At 41.1% G+C, this 20,905-nt stretch overlaps 2 protein-coding genes across 2 annotated transcripts in view; both read left to right on the top strand.

Moving 5' to 3' along the window:
• galnt2 (UDP-N-acetyl-alpha-D-galactosamine:polypeptide N-acetylgalactosaminyltransferase 2) overlaps window positions 1-7,660 on the top strand; it is a 49,988-nt gene extending 42,328 nt beyond the window's left edge. The window contains exons 12-16 of the mRNA XM_031846107.1: window positions 993-1,085; window positions 1,823-1,906; window positions 2,478-2,604; window positions 3,666-3,785; window positions 3,916-7,660. Coding sequence (XP_031701967.1) covers window positions 993-1,085; window positions 1,823-1,906; window positions 2,478-2,604; window positions 3,666-3,785; window positions 3,916-4,071 — 580 coding nt within the window. The 3' untranslated portion in view covers window positions 4,072-7,660. The remainder of the gene's footprint in view (window positions 1-992; window positions 1,086-1,822; window positions 1,907-2,477; window positions 2,605-3,665; window positions 3,786-3,915) is intronic.
• Window positions 7,661-11,363: 3,703 nt separating this feature from the next.
• On the top strand, window positions 11,364-20,324 carry smyd2a (SET and MYND domain containing 2a). Its single transcript, XM_031846799.1, has 12 exons — window positions 11,364-11,862; window positions 13,417-13,480; window positions 13,948-14,058; window positions 14,444-14,504; window positions 15,607-15,734; window positions 16,300-16,367; window positions 16,695-16,797; window positions 16,930-17,040; window positions 17,296-17,416; window positions 17,573-17,747; window positions 18,196-18,304; window positions 18,580-20,324. The coding sequence occupies exons 1-12, from the start codon at window positions 11,690-11,692 to the stop codon at window positions 18,661-18,663; spliced, it is 1,308 nt and encodes a 435-aa protein (XP_031702659.1). The 5' UTR covers window positions 11,364-11,689; the 3' UTR covers window positions 18,664-20,324.
• The last annotated feature ends 581 nt before the right edge of the window (window positions 20,325-20,905 follow it).

The raw sequence follows: 20,905 nt of genomic DNA, 5'->3' as shown, positions 1-20,905 counted from the left end.
ACTGCCAATCAATTGATGAATCACCTCTAATGAAGTTAGCGTGATAACTTTGCTGTTCACCATGCCAAGTGAATATCCTCCCAAATGTGGAACGTGGACCTTTTTACCCAGTAATGCCAACGCAGTAATCCTACCTCATGAGACTGAGCCCAGGTAAATACAACAGTGCAGCTACAAGTGTTGACTTGCTTCAATGTGTGTGTATTCTAACAGTCTGGCACGTTTAAGTCATGTAGTCAAAATCAGTCAAACATGAACACACAGACATGATACACATATTTTTATATTCAGTATGCTCCTTTTAACTCCAAAACGTGCCTGAGAATCATCGTGTTTTTAAAATGTTCTTCAGTATCAAAGTAATCCAGTGCCGTCTCAACTTCATCTGAGCCCACTGTGTCCGACTTTGAAAACCCCTGTTTTAGAAAGAATATCAAATTGTGATTCATTCTGACAGTGTTACATGTTACACTGTGTTGCATCATCAAAACAAAAGCACAGAAATGACATGTCTGGTTACAGCTCAGGGGCTGTCCTCCACCAAAGAGATATTTAGTCAACTAACACTCAATTCAATCGACAGACTTGTGAAACTGAATTTTTTCCAAAGAATCACACAAAAGCACCACTTTAAATCTTATGTTTACCAGGGATGTGCTCATTAGTATCTCACAATTAAGTCATTCAGCGTGGGAAATGCATAAAAAATGGCTAATTGACCAAAGAAATCTTCGTCGACCAAAACGACAGCAGCCCTCCACAGCTCCCATGCAACTTTGACTCTGCCCGCCACGCATCATTATCTTAAATCTGTCTCTCTGTCCCTGTTCTTCCATCTCTCTGTCTCATTCTCTTCTTCTATCTCTCTCCTTCTCTTCGTTTTAATTTCCTTTTCCAACCTGAATTTTCCTCACCTACTCTCTGTTTCATGTCTCTTTTTGTCTGTCCTCTGTCACCCTCTCCTCATATTCCTTTTCTCCCCTGTCTCTCAGGAACACGAGGAGAGCAGCAGAGGTGTGGATGGACGAGTTTAAAAACTTCTACTATGCGGCCGTCCCCTCGGCGAGAAATGTCCCCTACGGAAAGTAAGTACCATGAAGTATGAGCCCGACAGGAGTCAGACAGCATAATGTAGCTAGATCATAAAACGACAAAAGCAGCCACATGAATGGGCATATTAATTAGATTGCCAATTAGCAGCATGTCAGCTGTGAAAGAAGTCAGCTACTCCTTTCGTTGAAGTGACATGAGGCAGTTAATGTGGCTTAAAAGAGGGCAAAAGTCAAAAGACTGCCGTATTATTTGACGTGCTGAAGGGATTAGTGTTAGATTATGACAGCATACATCAAAGCAAAAGAAAATGATGGACGTGCAACGCATTGGTAAAGAGGATCCATATTAAACAGGCTAGTTAGAGAGGTTTTAGTCATGCCTTGCGGGACCCTTGTTGTATTCTTGGATCCATGATTGTTTTATTTCTCTTTTATCTGTATACTAGCTGACTGCTGCTGCTGTGTGCCTTTTCACCCTTTTGCCACTTTTCTCAGAATAGGCCACACAAAAATAAGTCCTCTGACATCCATGCAGTGCAGCTGGACAAAGATAAAAATGCTCATTATGTGACCTTGTGGGAACACTCCTGTCATCTTCCTCCAGTGCCAGCCTCAGCAGTTATTATCCCCTCGGCCTCCACTATCTGCCCTGACAGAGTGGCTATAACTTAATCAATGTTGGGAAACGCTTTGAGAACCACAAGTGATCAACCCTCTAACGCTCTCTCTCTTTTTCTCTCTCTCTCACTCTCACTCTCTCTCCGTCTCAGTATCCAGAGTCGTTTGGAGATGAAGAAGAAATTAGGATGCAAGCCATTCAAATGGTACCTGGAGAATGTCTACCCTGAACTGCGGTAAGACAATTATAGCATATTATGTTATATTACAGGGTACATGGTATGACACAATCTATGATATTATGAAATAAGACTTAAATGGCACTTAAGAATACCTCCCACCTGAGTTTGAGTAATACGAGGGCTTGGTTTGTAGGAGACCACAGCTCTGCCAGGAGCATCAGTGTGCCTGTGATCTCCTGTGTGCTGTGATCTAATGTTTCATGCTTTAATAAGACTCACAAATGACTGTGGTGACACTAACCCGAACTAGCAATTATGCCTCTTATTACATTTTGGCTAGTTTGCAATTTGTCACTTGTTTGAATGAGATTAATAATGTATAAATATAACAGGTCCTAATTTAAATAATTTCAGATGTAATTAGGTTATATTCTCCTATTTGTCAGAAGAAAATGGTGCAAAAACATTGTTCTCTCTATTTAGCTCGCCCTAATTCTGTCCTCTTTAGTTTTACCTTTCACTATCCACTATCCACTAATAACGCCTTAATATCTTTATGGATTTGATACGATCATGATAGAGTAAACATTTTAACAACACAGTGTGTGTGTGTGTGTGTGCTCAGAGTCCCAGACCACCAGGACATAGCGTTTGGAGCGTTGCAGCAGGGAGGAAACTGTCTGGACACTCTGGGTCATTTTGCCGACGGCGTGGTGGGTATCTACGAATGCCACAACGCCGGGGGAAACCAGGTAGCGTTACCACAACGACACACACAGGTCAGCTTGTCAATTTCTTTGCTCTAAAGACACCTTGGTAGTAAGTGGTGGCACTAGTGGTGAAGGCACATGGGAGTATGTCATAGGATTCTACTATTAAAGGTCTATTAGTGCACAAAAGTTGAGTTTTATTAGCAAGACTGTAGTCTCAAACAAAGGTCAAGTGAGAAACCAAGAATTATCCTTATTCTGCAGCAAGTAAAAGTGAATATCATTACAGTTGATACATGTAGTCTGTCTGTCAGTCAAGCAGCATACTTGCACACTTGCAACTTTCATACAGAACATCTGTATATGGAAATATCTTAACTTTGTTTTTGGTGTGTGTGTGTGTGTGTGTGTGTGTGTGTGTGTGTGTGTGTGTGTGTGTGTGTGTGTGTGTGTGTGTGTGTGTGTGTGTGTGTGTGTGTGTGTGCATAGGCTTGTACCAGTGTGTTTGTGTCTGCAGCAATAGTTCCTTCCTAACATAGAATGACAGGTGTAGTGATCTGTCTGGAAAACTAGAGTCACATAAAGTTAAAGTTACCCCAAATCATTTTTGCATTATTGCAAAACTTGCCATATGAGTGATTTTTTTTTTTTCTTCATTTTTAAGACCTAATTTTACTGCCTCAAATCTAGCTTGAAATTAACCAACGCTTTTTTGAATTAGACATTTAAATGACAATGCGTTAGGCAATATGCTTTGAGGGGGCATGTATTGATGCTCGCTAATAATTCTTCCTGTGGGTGTCAGTTATGCTGTAGAGTACGATATCACACAGATACCGACATGAAGTCACCCAACCTCACCTCTATTGTCTATTGCAGTTTGTTAAATCAGTGCAGTACAAACATTAATGGAGCAACAGTGTCTTACATTTCATCTGAGACGTACTGGATCAGCCAATCTGATGAAGACGTCCTTTGTTTGATTAATGCTGCTGTGCTCATAGTCTTAGCTGGTCGTCACAAGTAAGAAAGCTGACTTAAAAATGTTGTTTCAAAAGAGTTTGCGAACTTATACTAATGTTTTAATCCCTTTTTTTTTAAAGGAGTGGGCCCTGACGAAGGATAAGTCAGTCAAACACATGGACTTGTGTCTGACTGTGGTGGACCGAACGGCCGGCTCCCTCATCAAACTACAAGGCTGTCGAGAGAACGACAGCAGACAGGTACAAACACCCACTTTGCTTGGACGGCTTTACCAGAGCTCTACTCGCCCTTGCAAAGTAGAACCAATACCAATGCACATTTGTAACATTTCTATACAGTTTACGTCATGACATTGTTGTGTCTCACCAGAAATGGGAGCAGATTGAGTCCAACGCGAAGCTTCGTCACGTGGGCAGTAACGTCTGTCTGGACAGCCGCAGCGCCAGGATGGGCGGACTCACTGTGGAGGTCTGCAGCCCGAGCCTCAACCAACAGTGGAAGTTCACCCTCAATTTACAATCATAGGGGGCGCTACCAACCCTGGAAGAGCTGGATAATGGATAGAGACACTAACAGACTCTGAAACACGGAGAAAGACAAACTTGATGGATAAATAGATCCCTCTCGCTCCTCCTCCTCCTCAGAGGTGCTGCCAGTCACGTCTATACACCTCTCCCCCACCCTCACTCCTCCCAAGATAACAAAGAGCCACACCTACTGGGGGAGGGGCTTGTAGACCATAATGGAGTAAACAGAATTTGGTGGATGGATGGTGACGGTGATGATCATGATGAGGATAAAAGCGATGAAGAGGCTTTCCATCCAAACTACATACCTCAGTGTTTTTTCATTGGTGGTTCCAGAGGCTGATTTTGTTCTTTTACTTTCTCTAAAGCTGGTGAGGTAGAACTCTTTTTACTTTGTAATTGTTTTATTTTATTATTGATCTTTTTTATTTCTTGCTGTTAACTCTTCACGGAGGTTTCGCAGGAGATTTTTTTCATTCTCGAAAGAATGGGACGTTGGTGGTGTTGCTCCTCTCCGGTACTCTCTCTCTCTTTGTGTCACCACACCGAGCTGAAGCTTGGGCCTCGAGCTAGTGTCTGTAACGGCAGATGGAGGCTTCAGGTTGCGGTTTCGGTGAGGTTTGGGGTGTAGAGGGACGTGAAGGGAGGAAATGGACTCGAATCCTTGAGCTGTTCCTCTGGTTTACCCTCATTTGTTCACAGGATCAACAGAGAAAAGAGAGGCAACGTGGAGAGAGGAATGCTGGGATTTCTACTTTAATTTCTACACAGTTTTTCTACAGATTGTGTCTTGGGGAGGGGGTCCAGGGAGGAACTTCTCTGCTTTGGATGGGGCCTGACACCGGTTTGGTTTGGCCGGCCAGGAAGTGTCTTGAAGCCACCCCTCAGGATTTACTGTTTGTCGTCCGGCTGTAGCACTGGCTGCCACAGCATCTCCACTTCTACACCATTATGTCTCTAAAGAAACAATACACAGAAAAAAAATCTCTTAACAAAAATTGCTTTTTTGTTGCTTTTGTCAAAAAAAAAAAATGGAACCAAATTTTGAATGGATGTTTTTGTGTTTGAGGAATACCAGATGAGTGATTAAAAGAGTTTTTTTTCTTTCCATACTCTCGCTGCTCTCTAACTGCTCCCTGTGGAGCAGCTCAGTTTCTACATCTTCTTTTCCTGCACCGATAACTTTCTTTGCCTGTGTCTAATCTTGCCATTGTAGGAAGGTTGCTGTCTAATAATCACACCCAAACAGGAGTTAATGTTGCAGCTTTTTCCCTTGAGGTAACAGGCTGCAAAAGGATAATTGTAACATTCATAATATACTTTCAACATACACCTGCCTGCTCCTGCATGGCAATAGAAGGAAACACCAGCGCTCGTATGTGGCTACCATTTCGACACGGTCCCACTTGTCGACGAGAGTAAGACCTTGCTTATTCCGGTCTGTGAACAGATATCATGCAAAAAAGAAAAACGGTTTCCTGGCTGTAGTCAAACTATAAAATGTGCATGCACAAAGCTGCTTCTAGCTGCATGCATCACCAACCGGCTCCCACAGTTACACTCGGTAAGAAGTGGTTCCCATCAAGATGCTTTTCTTTTCCTCATCGTGCCTGTTAGATGAGCCATCTGTTCAGAAGTTTGAAGCTGCAATAAACAAGGTTTTACTGTTTGTCCTCGCTCTGTTTCTGCTTGAGGTGATCAGGTTTTTTTCTGATTGCACAAGCAGGACTCCTCAGTTTTGGCTGATACAAAGTAGTAATGAGAACGCTTGCTGTTTATTTTGGCGAGCTACTTTATAAGCAACAATATTTCAGTGTCACCAAGCAGCATTGTGCCATTTCATGGTTCTTTGTTACCTGAAAGTGTTACTGATACCATCTCCAGTACACGTACAGGTTTGCTATCGTTCATTACCTGATGCCTGTTGTGCATCTTTGCAACTCTAGCCTGTCCTGGGCTTCAACATGGGTTAGTCTTAACTGCTATGATCCTGCTATGATGCCTTTATTCACTGATGAGTAATGATGGTATAGTTTGGGGGAAATTGTTTGTGATTAAAGTTGGAGGGACTCATCACTTGGCAACAACAAACACCAAATATCTTTGAACGGATATACAGTGCTGTACAACAGAAATGGCTTATAAAAGTCATCCTTTATTTCTGAGTTTATTCACGGAAGAAGTTGCAGCCTCAAGTGTTCTTTAATGTCAAATCTCTTTCTCAATATTTCTCTCCATCTCTCACATTCACGTCTTTACCTGTAAATGTTGATTTCTTTGTTTTACTGTATTACCGAATCGGACAAAGACAGCTGTTCATGCTTGATGTGCTGTCTGATACTTTTTCATCCTCTGTTCCATCACTTTGTTTGTCTTCTGCCATTTTGTTCTTTGTACCTGATGTTTGCCTTGTCTTAAACATTCACACGACTGTAAGCGGGGTGGGCGGAGTTCAGCTAAGACTGCAGCCGGTTGAAAAAGCCGATCCTGTGACTTGACAGGTCGCTGCACTGTGCTGCGAGGCACAGGACCAGAGGGTGAGCCTAGATGTGAGGAAAGCTTCTGTGGACAGACTCAAAGGCCCAAAATCTGATTTAAGGTTTCAGTTAGATTTCTGCAGAAAGAATATGAAACATTCTCAGTTGTCTTAATTTCTCAACAATGTTTAAAATCAATAATTGTAGAAGCTGATTGGAATTGATGGTGTAAATTTTCCTCAATTTAGCATCCAAACAGTGGTCTCATCAGAGGCTTCGGTGGACCGCAGCATATGTCACACGCATGTTGTAGACCGAACAGCTGTTTGAGCCTGATGGGTGTAAACTTGATGATAATTTATAGGGCAGGTCTGAGGTTTGGGATTTCTTTGGATACGTTGGATGTAGGTACTATCATTTATTTTACCAGTTATTCCTTTACATCTCCTTGATATGTTTGATAAGAGTTTGTCAGGTCTTGACCTGGTAATCGGGTACATACTTGAATGTTCTCTCCTAACTTGATGTCTTTTTGACATCAAACTGTTTGGCAATCCTCAATTATTAGCATTTGTCATCAAATTTTGATGCTTGAATGTTGCTGATGAGAACCTGATACTAGAAGGTCTTTCTTTTCAAAGTGTCTGGACTTTGTCCCCGTTATGTTTTCCTGTGGTGTACAGCGCCCTCTATTGTAACACTTCTTGTTAACAAGTAAAGAACCACAACAGGAAAGAAAAAGGAACTCAAGGTAGTAACTTTCTGATGCACAATGCACCACTGAGAGTTTCAGACATTTTTCTTGTTGTCTTAGTTCTATTGTCATTAAACTGTAAACAGGCAGTACAAACATGAGCAGGCATGAGGACCAAACCGCACACACCCGAGCGACCAGGGCAATACTGTCTGCTACAACGGTTCAGACATGTTGTTTAAAGCCTTTCATTTTTAAACCAGTCTTATTCTTGTGAAGTTGAAGAGATTGCTATTTTACTTTTTATTATTTCTATATTATGCGCAGAGGAAACGACTGTCATGATTAAGTAGTCCAGCGCCTCATTTTGATTGGATGATTAAATGTTTACATCTTTAGCACAACGTGCCAAAGTTCTCCTTCCTGTTTTTCTCTGTGTGAGGAAGAATGAAAAGGGTTAAAAGTCTTTGGAAATGCAGATTGAGACGCAGAGAACTGCGGATAGTATATGTGGTGTATTTCATTCTTCTTCCCAGTCTCAGTTAGACCTGCAGGACATCCCGGGGTGAGGACATCTCTTAGCGGTTGATCCGGTGTCCGTCTTATATACAGGCATCTTTATCGGCACTAAAAGGGGGCGTGTAACTGAACACCAGTCGGTGAACAAGAGCGTGTTCCCCCTGAGCCAGTAGGACTTTGATCATACTCGTGTTTTGAAGGAAGACAATCAATGGCTTAATTTGATGGACCTTAACAAGAAAGGAGGCGTAAAGGTCAAGCTTTGTGTTCTCTCAGCTTTTCCCTCCAACAAGGAGCAGAGTTAAGTCACGATTTTCCCTAACAAAAGATATGTCTTCCCCCTTCAGCCCACCTTAAAATCCCATTTTAGGATTAACCGAAGAGCACCTTTCTGATATGTGAAAAGCCCTGCTGAGACTTCCAGCTCAGGACTGCTTAAGCTCCTCCATCTTTTGCTACGAGTGACTGTAACGTTGTGTGTGAGTCGGGGCATAAGAGGGACTTTACACGCACATGAGACAAAATACTGTATAATCAACCAGTAAAGACAGATAGGAAGGTGAAATAGTAATCGATGATTTAAAGGGGTGATGATGCGTTTTCTAAGAGGAGAGTGGCTTCATTGAACGACTGGTGGGGGATATGGCACGAGGGGTCACACATGTAAAAGTGTATATTTTTGTATATACCTACATCAGTGTGTGTGTGTGTGTGTGTGTGTGTGTGTGTACAGTATGTACATATATACACAGTGTACTTGGCTGCAGTTCCTAGTTTTGTTGTCAGACTGTACAGCGCTTCTAACTGTCCCCTGTTTTATAGATACTGCAGAAATTCAACTTTGAATGAGGAGAAATTATTAACTTAAATAAATGCATTTATATATATATAAAAACTGAGCCGTGTCGAGTATTTTGGTTCGCTTCAGTGGTCGATGGTGCGAGCTCACAATGGACACTGTACAAAAACACAAACGTACCCAGAATATATATATATCGACGTGTCTGTCGGTCTGTTTCACTTCTCACAGTGATGCAGTTGTGGAGCTGGAGCACTACCTGCAATAACCTCCAATGCAAATTGCGTTTTACATGTATTCTGAAACTATAATATTTAAAGAAGGATCTTTTTCCATCCACCTGTCAAATATTGTTGATCTGGTTTGGATCTTATGAGTGAATGGCAGCCTGACCTCCAAACATTATGATGTGTGAAGGATGCAGCATTTTGGGCGTTAAAACCTTGATAGACCTTTTAATCAATGAATTAATGAATTGCATGGCATCATATTGTGGTCCTAATACCCACATAATACACTGAACAACATCCTGTAATGAGTAATCTAAATCTCTGCTAATGGGTAATATTTCCTGGGCAAAAGCCATATCGTTAATGTAGTGACACATTTACAGTGTACAGTGTTTACAGTATTTTGTACCAACTGGGGAAGACAGCCGTGGTTCACGATGTTCCTCTGAGATAACATGAAAAACAAAAGTATGTGGAGATCACTTTATGTTATTGTTGAACATCTCTTTTCAAAATCATGCCGCTATAACAGTTTGCACTCTTCTGGGAAGGTTTTCTAAAAGACTTGATAACCTGGCTGCAGAGATTTGTCCCGTACGTGCATTAAGGTTGGACACTGATGTTGGATGATGAGGCCTGGCTCACAGTCAGTGTTCCAGTTCATCCCATTGGTGTTGGATGGGTTTGAGATCAGGGCTCTCTGCAGGCCAGCCAAGATCTTTCAACTCAGAAAACCAGACCTTGCTTTGTTCACAGGGTCTCTGTAGTACTGGAACTGAAGAGGACCTTCTGAACTATACTAGTATGCAGAAGCATTACGTCTTTTCTTAATTGGCACTCAGTCTTACCTAAACTATGAAAAAAGATCCAGACTAGAAATACACATCATTATGTGTTAACTTGTCAACTATCTGTCTGTTTAATGGTAATTCTGGTAAGTTGGTACTTTAAAATGATCAAATGATCTTGTTGGAGCACCTTCACACAGACATGTGCATAAAAGTGAGGACACATTTATTTTCTTGAAACTAACATCAATATTTAATGCCCAGAGCCCCAGTTAATCAGAATCATCTATATATTGACCCAGTTTGTTGAGAAATACTAGGATGTTGACAACTTCCAGTAGCTTATTTGCACACGGTGCTGACAACAAAGTTACAGAAAGATACACAAAGACATGCTAGTAAAACAAGGACAACAAAGATAAACAAACCTGAAATGATGTACAAGCAGGCAGATATGAAACTACATAGAAATGTATATAAAACAAAAAAAAAACTATGTACAGGTCATTTTGTTAACTTTCTACAGGGTTACAAATAGTGCAAACGGCATATTTGATAGAATTGTTTATTTATGATTAAACATCGGATAGCTATTATGTGCAATGCACAGAGAAACATTGAGGTAAATGTGCCAGTGTTAGACAAAAGGCTCATTTTCAACTGTTGTTCCTTGGCCAGATGCTGAATTAGCCATTAATATAACAATAAAAACAAATGTGAAATTAGAACAGGCAAAAGCAAGTAAGTTAAGTCAGCAGGCAGTTAAAACATGACAACATAGAATCACACATTACAGAGACGACATAGGCGAGGTCAAATTAAAAGGGACACAATCTCAAAAACATTGAAAAAAAGCCAAGAAATGAGAGCAGACGAGGCAAGTATATAATTAATTGCTTTCCATATCAGTGCAGACAGTGGTGGACAGTAACAAGGTACATTTAAGTGTTCCTTTATGGTTTGAGAAAATGCTCATTCTTAAGCTAAATAAACACTTTAACCCTCTTGGATCAGCTGGAAAATGCACCATCACGAAGCTGAAATCTGTTTTTCAGAGCTCATGAAAAGTTTACTTTTTAGAGATGCGTGGTTCTCACACGACAGTGACGCTACAAACGTATGATGATCTTTAGAATATGATGCATCGCTGTAGTAGTAGTTAAAATTTGCATAATCTTCTACAGCAGTAAAATATAACAAACACATCAATGCAAGAGTAATATTAATACAGAAACACCATATATAATAGTGGAGAGGGACCATTTTACTGCACATTGACTACTTTTCATACCTGAAGTACATTTGCTGATAACACTTTTACTTAAGGAGGGGTTTGATTGCAGAACTTTTACTTGTAGTGGAGTATTTTCACAGTGTGGTACTAGTACTTTTACTTTGTTTAAAGATAATGCAGGTGTATAAACCAATATCCCCTGAACAAATACAAGCCCACGCTTAACTCACACGCTCACACATGCACTCATATGCACACACTCTAACACATCGACACAATCACATTCTCTTTTCTTGTTTGTAATGTATTGACATTATCATATTTCATATCTTGTGAAAACATCTTGTTAATAATATTTTACGTAGTCATATTCATTTTATGTTCTCTGTAATATTGTGACATTCTAATATGATATAGGTGGAAGCTTCAAATAAGCCCAGTTGGCTTTCTGCCTCTTCCTGCACTGTGATATTATTTATCTCAGAACCGTTTATTGCCAAGTACGTAAAATATGGTAGACAAACAAACAGATAACAGCACATAACAGTATCTCTGTTATGTTTGTTTATTTTTATTTTATTCTTTAAACTGTGCAAATAAATAAACATCTAAGCATCTAAATACTTCGTACACAGACAGTCCATCAGTAGCCCTACATTCCCTCGTGCTTGTACTCTACACATACTTGTACACTAGTTGTTCGTCCGTATCGTCGCCTCTCCAGCAGGGGGCGATGAGAGCTACACCGGACAGAGGGGACCGGAGAAGAAGAAGACGGGACTCGGGCACTGAAGCTTTTATAGCACCCAGTAGACGTGCTCAGGTGGTGCCCCGGTAGTATCTGAGCGAGGAACCGTAAACACAACAGTAAAACCATGACGAACGAGGGAATAGAAGGCACGGAGAGGTTCCTGAGCCCGGGCAGCGGCAGAGGCCTGCGGGCGGTGAGGCACTTCTCTGTGGGTGAGATGGTGTTCGCCTGTCCTTCCTACTCCTACGTGTTAACGGTGAATGAGAGGGCAGCGCACTGCGAGCACTGCTTCAGCAGGTAACATCCCACCTCTCTGAAACGGCTGACACACACGCACACACACACAACAAAACACCAAATGTGACAGTTCACCTATCTCCAGGCTGGTGGGTTTCATGTTTTAAGCCGAGCTTAAAACGGAACAAATGGAGCGACGTGTCCAGTTGAACGCTGGCTAACCTCCTCACGAGCTAGGTTAGCTCGTGAACCTCTGGACACAGACCTTTAAATGGGTCAGTGCGGGTGAGACGGCTCACCTGACTGACACTGCAGCATGGCTTTGTTGCACTGCAGAGTCAAACACCTGCTTTCCTGTAGTCTCACCGATGAGTCTATTCATATGCTAGCACACAGTCTTTAATAAGCTACTCATAATCACAGGCAGAAGAAGTATTCAGATCTTTACTACCACAGTGTAGAAATACTCTGTTACAAGTATTGCGTTTAAAATTACACTCGAGTAAAAGGATACAAATACAAGCGTCATAATAAAAGTATTCATGCAGAATGACCCATTTCAGAATCATATGTTGATGAATTATGAGTGATGCATTCATGTGTTCACCTAAAAAAAGGTGGATCTGATTTAAATTAGTCTGTCCACTGCTGTGTATCTTAACTTTTATATTAACATATTAGTTTGAGTTATATTTTGTATTAAGAATCAGAATCTGCAATGCAGCGAGTGATTTAAGTTCTCCATTTAATGCAATGTAGTATAAGTAAAACATTTGACTCTGAATTGTAGTGAAGTAGAAGTATCAAGTAGCATTACAAGGGAAGTACTCAATCACAAATACCTTTAATTTGTGCTTAAATACTTGAGTAAATGTACTTGGTTACATTACACCCCTGATCACAGGTATTGTGCTCATTAAAAGGAGCACTTTCATACACACATGCCTGCTACCCATGCTGCTGTTCAGGTTTTTAGAGCAGTAAAAGGTTAGGGGGCTAATTATAGTTCTCCATGAGTCTCAAGAGGGGAGGAGCCAAGAGATGAGAAGGCCAGGGGTGCATGTGTGTGTATTGGGTGGAGGATGTGTGTAAATGTGCTCATGTTCAGTCAGAAACACGCTGTCTCTTTGTGTGTTACTGTTCTTTAATCAGACTATTCTTTGACTGGAAATGTTTATAGAAATAGCTAGGAACGTAATGTGAAAGTCTTCTTCTAATGCATATGGAGTGGTTATGAATGAAATTAAAGTTTAATAAGTAAACTAATGAACTTCTGTTTGTGTTCGAGCTTATGTTTTGTGCATGTGTGCGTCCAACCCTCTGTCACAGGACTGGAACAAACCTGAACGTCTCTCATTCACCATCAGTTCAACTAAAATATATACCTAGCACCTAAACACAGCGGGACAAGAGTAATGCCAGTAAAAAGGTTAAATGTAGTCCCACGTCAATCAACTGAAAGGCATCAGGTGAAGAAGTCTCTACACATGAAGACGTGCAGCCTGTTATTTCATGTAGATGAATACCATTGAATCCTACCGACAGAATGTTACACCGGTCCACTTATCTCAGCGGTAATGGAGGAACGTGTTGTGTGTCTTCACGTCATTACAGGAGAGAAGACCTTTTCAAGTGTGGCAAATGTAAGCAGGCCTACTACTGCAATGTTGACTGTCAGGTAAGAGTCTATCTTGCACTTTCATGGAGGGCGTGTGTAGTTATTGCATGTGATTATGTGCCATGATGATTGATCTTACTCCTGGTATTTGCAAATTCAAGGACAAAGAGAGACCAAGCTGATGAGTATTTTTACAAATTTACCAATTTAGCAGATGACTTATTTTTTGGTGTCACATGCGAGTCTTTTGCGTGCATCCATACGTGTAGCGACGTGTGTGTTAGAGATAGAGACAGATAGAGATAGTCTGGGGTACAAGGAGCAATAATTTATGGATGATTTGCTTTGTGACGATACAATAATTTATCATCCATTGTGTTCATTGAATTCTCTCTTTTCTTCTCACATTCTTGCTTTTTGTCTCATGTATTGTCCTGTTGAATGGGATGACTTGCTGTAATACCGGAGGGTTTACAAACTGTAATTCTTCTTTTTGTGTGTGTGTGTGTGTGTGTGTGTTTCTACAGAGAGGCGATTGGCCGATGCATAAGCTGGAGTGTGTAGCTATGTGTGCCTACGGGGAGAACTGGTGTCCATCAGAGACTGTCAGACTGGTGGCTCGAATCATCATGAAACAGGTAAATGTTCCAACATGCCGTGTGAGAATGTGACAGAAACACAACGTTTGATACATTTAAAACAAACTTTAAAGAAGATAAAGAGTCAAATAATGTAAGTCGCTGCCCTGATGATAAGTTCATTTTATGAGTTGGACCATATTTTATGCAAAGAACCAGCTGCAATGTGAACATGTTGCTCCTGAAGCCTGAGCTGCTGTCATCCCTTTGTGCTCAGCAGCTGCTGTACCGTCATAGCATCTTAATGACTCCTTAATTGGCCTGAAAGTCTTTAACAAAACCATTTGGTATAATAAGGTAAACATTGAGAAAGGAAACTTTGGTTATTTAGGATTTTATTTTCATGATTTAGCGTTTTTTGACTGAAATGACTGTTGTGTTGCAGAGAGTCACAACAGAGCGCACCCCTTCAGAGAGGCTGCTGCTGCTCAAAGAGTTTGAAGCCCGTAAGTAGATGTGTGTGCGTGTATGTTTAGTTACATGTGTGTGCATTTTTAGTTACACTGTGTGTGTGTGTGTGTGTGATTTTTCTGTGTCTCTGCCGTTATAGCAGAGTCTATTAATATCCTCTCTGTAGCCTCCAGTCCTGATTCTGTCTCTTTTTATTCACAAAGTCTGCCGAGCTCTGGGATTTAAATCCCCAGATTCCTGATGCTGTAATTTCATGTTCTCTACCCTCCTTTAAAAACTGCTGCCATTGTGCCCTTGGGCAAGGCACGCAACCCTCTTCTCTGTGAGACTGTGGTTGTACTGAGAAGCTCTAAGTGTTCCAAATACTTTGTCAGCAAGGAGGCTAAACACTGTCCAATTTTAGATTCATACGTATTGCATTCTCATACTCTGAGTTGATTAAAGAGTGCATTTGTCAAAACACACTAAAACCTGTCTGCTCCATGTAGGTGGCCACAAACTCTTTTCTCTGATCCATTTAGTATTATCATTTAGTCTGAGCTGTTGTTGCAGCCTCAGATTTGTCATCAGAGGATTGTCACAAAATTAACCTTCACACCTGTCTCTCATGCACAAAAAGCAAATCTGTGTGTGTGTGTGTGTGTGTGTGTGTGTGTGTGTGTGTGTGTGTGTGTGTGTGTGTGTGTGTGTGTGTGTGTGTGTGTGTGTGTGTGTGTGTGTGTGTGAGAGAGAGACTGACAATGACATGGCTTATAGCAGTATACTCTACACCTGCTGCTCACACTGAATGGTTCTTCTATGAAGCAACAACAAAAAAAAAACATACTGATTTAATTCTGGATGAATAACTGTTTTATCTCTAGTCTTTATTGGATACCTGTGCCAGTGTTTCTTTTTCCACTTGGCTCGTCCTAGTTTTCCCTTCAGTAATCCCTCTTTTCTCTGAAATGGAAGCACTACCTCAAACACAAACTAAAAGTCTGATTTCCAGCTTGTGGCTCAATAAAGTCAATAAAATGTTCATCACAACTCTTTCTCTCTCTCTGTCCCTTTTTTTTTGTCTTTCTTTCTTTCCATCCTGTCTGTATTTATTGTCTGTTATTCTTTTTAATGTCCGTCTCCGATTGCCTTTTCCAGATTTAGATAAGATGGACAGTGAGAAGGATGAGATGAACCAGGCGGACATAGCAGCGCTGCACCACTTCTACTCCAGACACATCAGTGACCTCCCTGATGAACAGGCTCTCACTGAGCTCTTTGCGCAGGTAAAGCTGGATATAACACATCCTCCCCACCTACAAATCCACTGTTAGAAGGATCCAGGATCTGAGGTTGGGTGTGTTCTCTTACTGTCGTGTGATTGGTAAGGGCACGTAGACAGGTGTTGACTTTTTTTTTTTGCAACATACAAAAGATGTAGACACACAGTGTGCAAATACCTTTTTGCTTAACGCATGCTTGTGTTCATACATCCTTTAATCTTCTTCCAGGTTCCTTTGAAACCAGGATCTGTATCGCACAAACACACTGCTTCTGTCTGTTTAGCTCTACAGCGGTTAGCTCTTTAATTTGAACCGTCTGTCAGTGCTGCTTCTCCAAGCTAAACCAACAGCCTCATCTCACCGCTACATTTAATCTCCACTACCGGATTTCCTCCTCCTCCTCAGTGGAGGCGGGGGGGGTTCCAGCACATGTTAGTGGAGGGTGATACCAGTTGTAATATCATATTACTCCCCATGCTGTTCTCTGTCTCTGTCTCCACCTGTTTGTTTGTGTCTCCCCTTCCTTCTGACTCGCTCTGTCGCTGTTTTCTTTTCTTCGTGTCTCCAGGTTAACTGTAATGGTTTCACCATAGAGGACGAAGAGCTCTCCCATCTGGGATCAGCTGTTTTTCCTGAGTAAGTAGTCCGTGTTGACACGTCACCATCGTTCAGCAGTTTATCCCATTCATCAGTGTATTTTACTCTGCTGATTAAGTTGGAAATTATGTTTGTCAACATGTTCCTCCTCCTTTCCTCTGTCTGTCTCCTTCCATGCATACTCTTCAGTCCTCGGTCTCCTCCTCAGTGCACTTCCTTTCCCTCTCTCTCACTGTTTAGCGTTTTTTCAATCGGTGTACAGTCCCAACATCATAAAGCTGCTAATGCTTTTATCACAATTCTCTCATTTCCAAATATTTTTTGGTAACCTTTCGTGACTCTCCTCCTTCATTTTCTTCCTTCTAGCGTAGCACTGATGAATCACAGCTGCAGTCCTAATGTCATAGTGACCTATAAAGGCACAGTGGCTGAGGTCAGAGCTGTCCAGGAGATAAACCCCGGAGACGAGGTACGTAATCACTGGACTCATCTAGTAACGAAGATGCTTCTTAGTGAGACCGCATACAATCATGAAGAAATACACAGAAGCTTATGACAGTTGTTTTTATTGATGCGTGAGTGTCTTCTTCTCTCTCTGTAGGTCTTTAACAGCTACATAGACCTGCTCTATCCAACAGACGACAGGAAAGAGAGGTTGTTAGATTCCTACTTCTTCACATGCCAGTGTACTGAGTGCACCACCAAGTCTAAGGTACGGTTGGCTTGTCTCTCTTCAATTTTAAATCACTTCATTATATAGCATGTGGGTGTCCTTTTTGCATTGTTGATGTGAGGAATATACAAGAAGAAGTCTCATCTGCATCAGTCTGTGCTGTCTGTTGGAGAAATACTGCAGGTTCATGCCTTGTTTGTGTCTTCACTGTGTCCTCAACACAACCGAGTATCTTGTGTAGGATATGTTACCGAACAACTGCTCCGTTTGTCCTTCCTTTCCATCTCTTTCTAGGACAAAGCTAAAATGGAGATCAGGAAGCTGAGTGTTCCACCAGAGCCCGAGGAAATCCGAACTCTGGTCCATTACGCCAAGACTGTCATCGAGGAGTTCAGGAGAGCCAAACACTTCAAGAATATCCTCTTCCACTGTTTCTACTTGTATTTTTTCCACTGTCTCTTGTTTCTATTTCCTCTGTTTGTCTTTCTTCATTAAGGACAACCTTTCACTCCCCACCCTCCTCCTGTTTCTCCGCAAACATTTGTGTGATTATTCCTTGACTCTCTGGCACCCCCCAGTGAGCTGCTGGAGATATGTGAGCTTAGCCAGGAGAAGATGGGCGCTATATTTGCAGACACCAACGTATACATGCTGCACATGATGTACCAGGCCATGGGTGTGTGTCTCTACATGCAAGACTGGGATGGAGCTATGAGCTACGGAGAGAAGATCATTCAGCCATACAGGTGAATTGATCTGTGCAGCAATTAAAATAAAGACACTAATTACAATTGAGCATTGTAAAGAAAGTCAATCAGTTGTAGCAGCACTATTGTCAGACAATCCCAGGATTATAAATTCCTATTTTAGTTTTTTAATCGTTTGCTTTAACTGTTCTTTGCTGCTCAGAATTATTATTTTTATGTTTTATTGGCTTCATAATTTGCTACATACATTACATCTTATTTTCCCATTCTCTGTCCCACCTTCACTCTACAACATGTTGTATTGTGTTCCTTCAGTGCACTCTCACTCTGCCACATCTACTATATCTCATTTATATTGTTGCACTTTCCAGCTTGACATATTTTATGCTTTTGTAGCACCACAACAAAAGACATTGTATCATTAATTATAGATTGCATCTTGTTTCCGCTCACATTCACTGTTGTATGAATTGCACTGTCTCTATAGTGTTCACTACCCAGCCTACTCTCTGAATGTGGCATCTATGTATCTGAAACTGGGACGTCTGTATCTGGGGCTGGAGAAGAAGAGACAGGGAGTTAAAGCTCTAAAAAAGGTAAGTTTACAGACATCTGGCCAGTTAGGATGTTAATAGGTGGCTAAGTGATGGCAGAACATACTGTAGGCTCTAAAGAAATAGTAGCAGGAGAGAAGTGAGCTGTAAAAGGCAGCTGCAGTCACAAGTTTAGAGTCGGTTGCTTCATCCACAGAACAACTTGATAGCCATTCATTGCCCTGAGCTGTATAAATGCTTTTGGGAAATAACCACATCATACATTTGCAATTTGATAACTCACTTATTTTTACAATGCATTTTGTTTCTGTCTTCAGGCAGTTGCCATCATGGAGGTGGCTCATGGGAAGGATCACAATTATGTAGCAGAGGTCAAACGAGAGATTGATGAGCAGAAGTAAACGAGGAGCAAAAAGATTAAAGAGGCTTCTCGGAGGAGCACTGGAGTGAAGAGACTCTCTTAGAACAACAACAATACACGTCACAACTGCATGCCATGCATCTTATTGCCCTCCGTTTTTCATCACCCACTCTTTTGTTTTAATGCCTCTTTGTAGGCAGAGTTTCTTTTTCCATGTCTACATATTGAGGCTGAGGAAGACCACGTTTTGTACCTGTAGCAGACCGGGAGTTATGAGCAGACAAATTAGGATTACAATTTTCTTTGCAATGGGGGGAAAAAAAAGGACCGGAATACTTTCTGTGTGCGGAAGCTCATGAAAATGTGATTCAGAAAATGATCACATTAGTGGAAAAAAAGAGACTGTCTTTTAAAAGAAACAACGCTTCTATTTGACGGCTACGTAAAATCCATTCTCTGATGTAAAATGTTCCGTTTTTCTTTCCTTGTGAATTAATTCACTGTAGACCCATCAACAGGCCATGTTGTCACATATGTCTTTGTAAGCAGTTTTAGCTGCACCGCAGAGCAGTTGTTTAATGATTTGAACCTCTGTACAAACTGGAGGCATGAAGGGCATTACTACTTTCTCCCCAGCCAATGCCTTTCAATTCTATCAAACAGAGTTTCTGGTTTCATTCATTTTTGTTTAAACTGTGATAAAAATGTGACTGACCATGCATCAGGTACTCTGTAGCAACGGAGAAGAGAATGCAAAGAACTATTCCTTAATGAATACTCGGTTGTTTGATCGGCTTGTCTTACAGTTTGTTTGCTTGTTTTAAAGAACCAGGAAACGTGATGCATGTTTATGTTGTGCATATGAGGCTTGTTGACCAAAGAGCCCTCGGGTTGACTGACAGGGAACCAGCTATAATTCTCTATTCAGTGTATCCTGAAACAGGGGTGCTGATCTGAGGCCAGGGTGACTACTGAAGACATTGGTACTGTGGCCTGACTGCTGATCTGGGATCAGAGCCCCTATGCTCTCAGGAAAAAGGCTTAACACTGTAGCGTTTGTTGCCTTTTCTCTAGAGATGCATTATTTTTCCTTTTGTGATTTCTCAGCAGCATTGTGAATCCAGATAGTTGTTATTTTGGGAATGAAATCACTGAAGCAGAATATGAACATGCAGTATAACCTGGTAGGATTGTCTTTTACATGCAGGTGAAAACACTCAATTTTATAATCAACAAGAATGAATGCACCATATCACCATCTTCCTCTAATCTCTGCTTCAGTGCCACCATCATTTACGCACAGTTTTACTTTCTGTTTAAACCATAATATATAGCAAATTGTACCAACATCGCAACTTTTTAAGGAAGTTATCTTCAGCAGGAACGGGTACTCCAAATACATGAAATCTATGTCGTAGAATCCTGTTGAGATTCAGGTTGGTCAGAGATTCTGGAAGAGTTGGCTCTGTGTATTGATTAACAGACCACAATCCAAAACCATGAGGAGGAGCAGTCGCAGGTCGTGAAACTGAAGTTTTCTTCTTGCAGTTGGTTTGAATCATAACACAGAAATCTAAGACTAAGCATGCAGTGTGTGTAAAAAGTTGAGGCAATGTCAAGATCATCAGCTGGGCCTTATTTAAGGGTTCTTGTTGCAGTCACGTTTTGTACATTATTTGTGATAAAATGATGTCAACATCGCAACCCTGGAAGACATTTTTGTTAACCACCAGAGAAACTACAGTCGCATATCTAACCTTAAGTATTTGTAATGCCTGTAGCTTCTCCCTCTTGTTTACTATGGATGCAGTTTTATGCACCACATTAATGTGGGTTACTGATGGTTAAAAATAGCCCATTGTTACGAGTTGCCTGTGGTCATATTTGTAGCAACTCGTGCATAGGTGACTCTGTCGCCTGCACAAATGCATCCACAAGGTGTCTGCCTGACAGTTTTGCAAGGGTAATCCAAAAGCACCGTCTCAGCAAGTTTTGCATTTGTTTTTACAAAGGAAAGACAATGAGAAGAGGGTTTGTAGGCTGGTTTTGCACAAACCATAAAACATCTAAACCCTCTGTTTGCCATTTGAGCACTTCATTTTATTTCTGGCCGGCCTCGAAGAACATGCATGTTATTTTTTTTCTTTCTGTGACTTAATGAAAGGGAACCTGTGACATAAGGGATAAAAACATATACTCAAACTGCACATATACAACCAGATGAAAGGCCAAGCATATTTTTTGTAGTTTTTTTTCTGAGCTGTTACTTAATCAGGCATGAA

This window comes from Anarrhichthys ocellatus, unplaced genomic scaffold (genome assembly GCF_004355925.1).
Source record: "Anarrhichthys ocellatus isolate YVR2014 unplaced genomic scaffold, GSC_Weel_1.0 scaffold6, whole genome shotgun sequence".
In the NCBI taxonomy this organism is placed as follows: domain Eukaryota; kingdom Metazoa; phylum Chordata; class Actinopteri; order Perciformes; family Anarhichadidae; genus Anarrhichthys; species Anarrhichthys ocellatus.
Note: the sequence above shows the minus strand (reverse complement) of the source record. Positions and strands in the feature narration are given on the sequence as shown.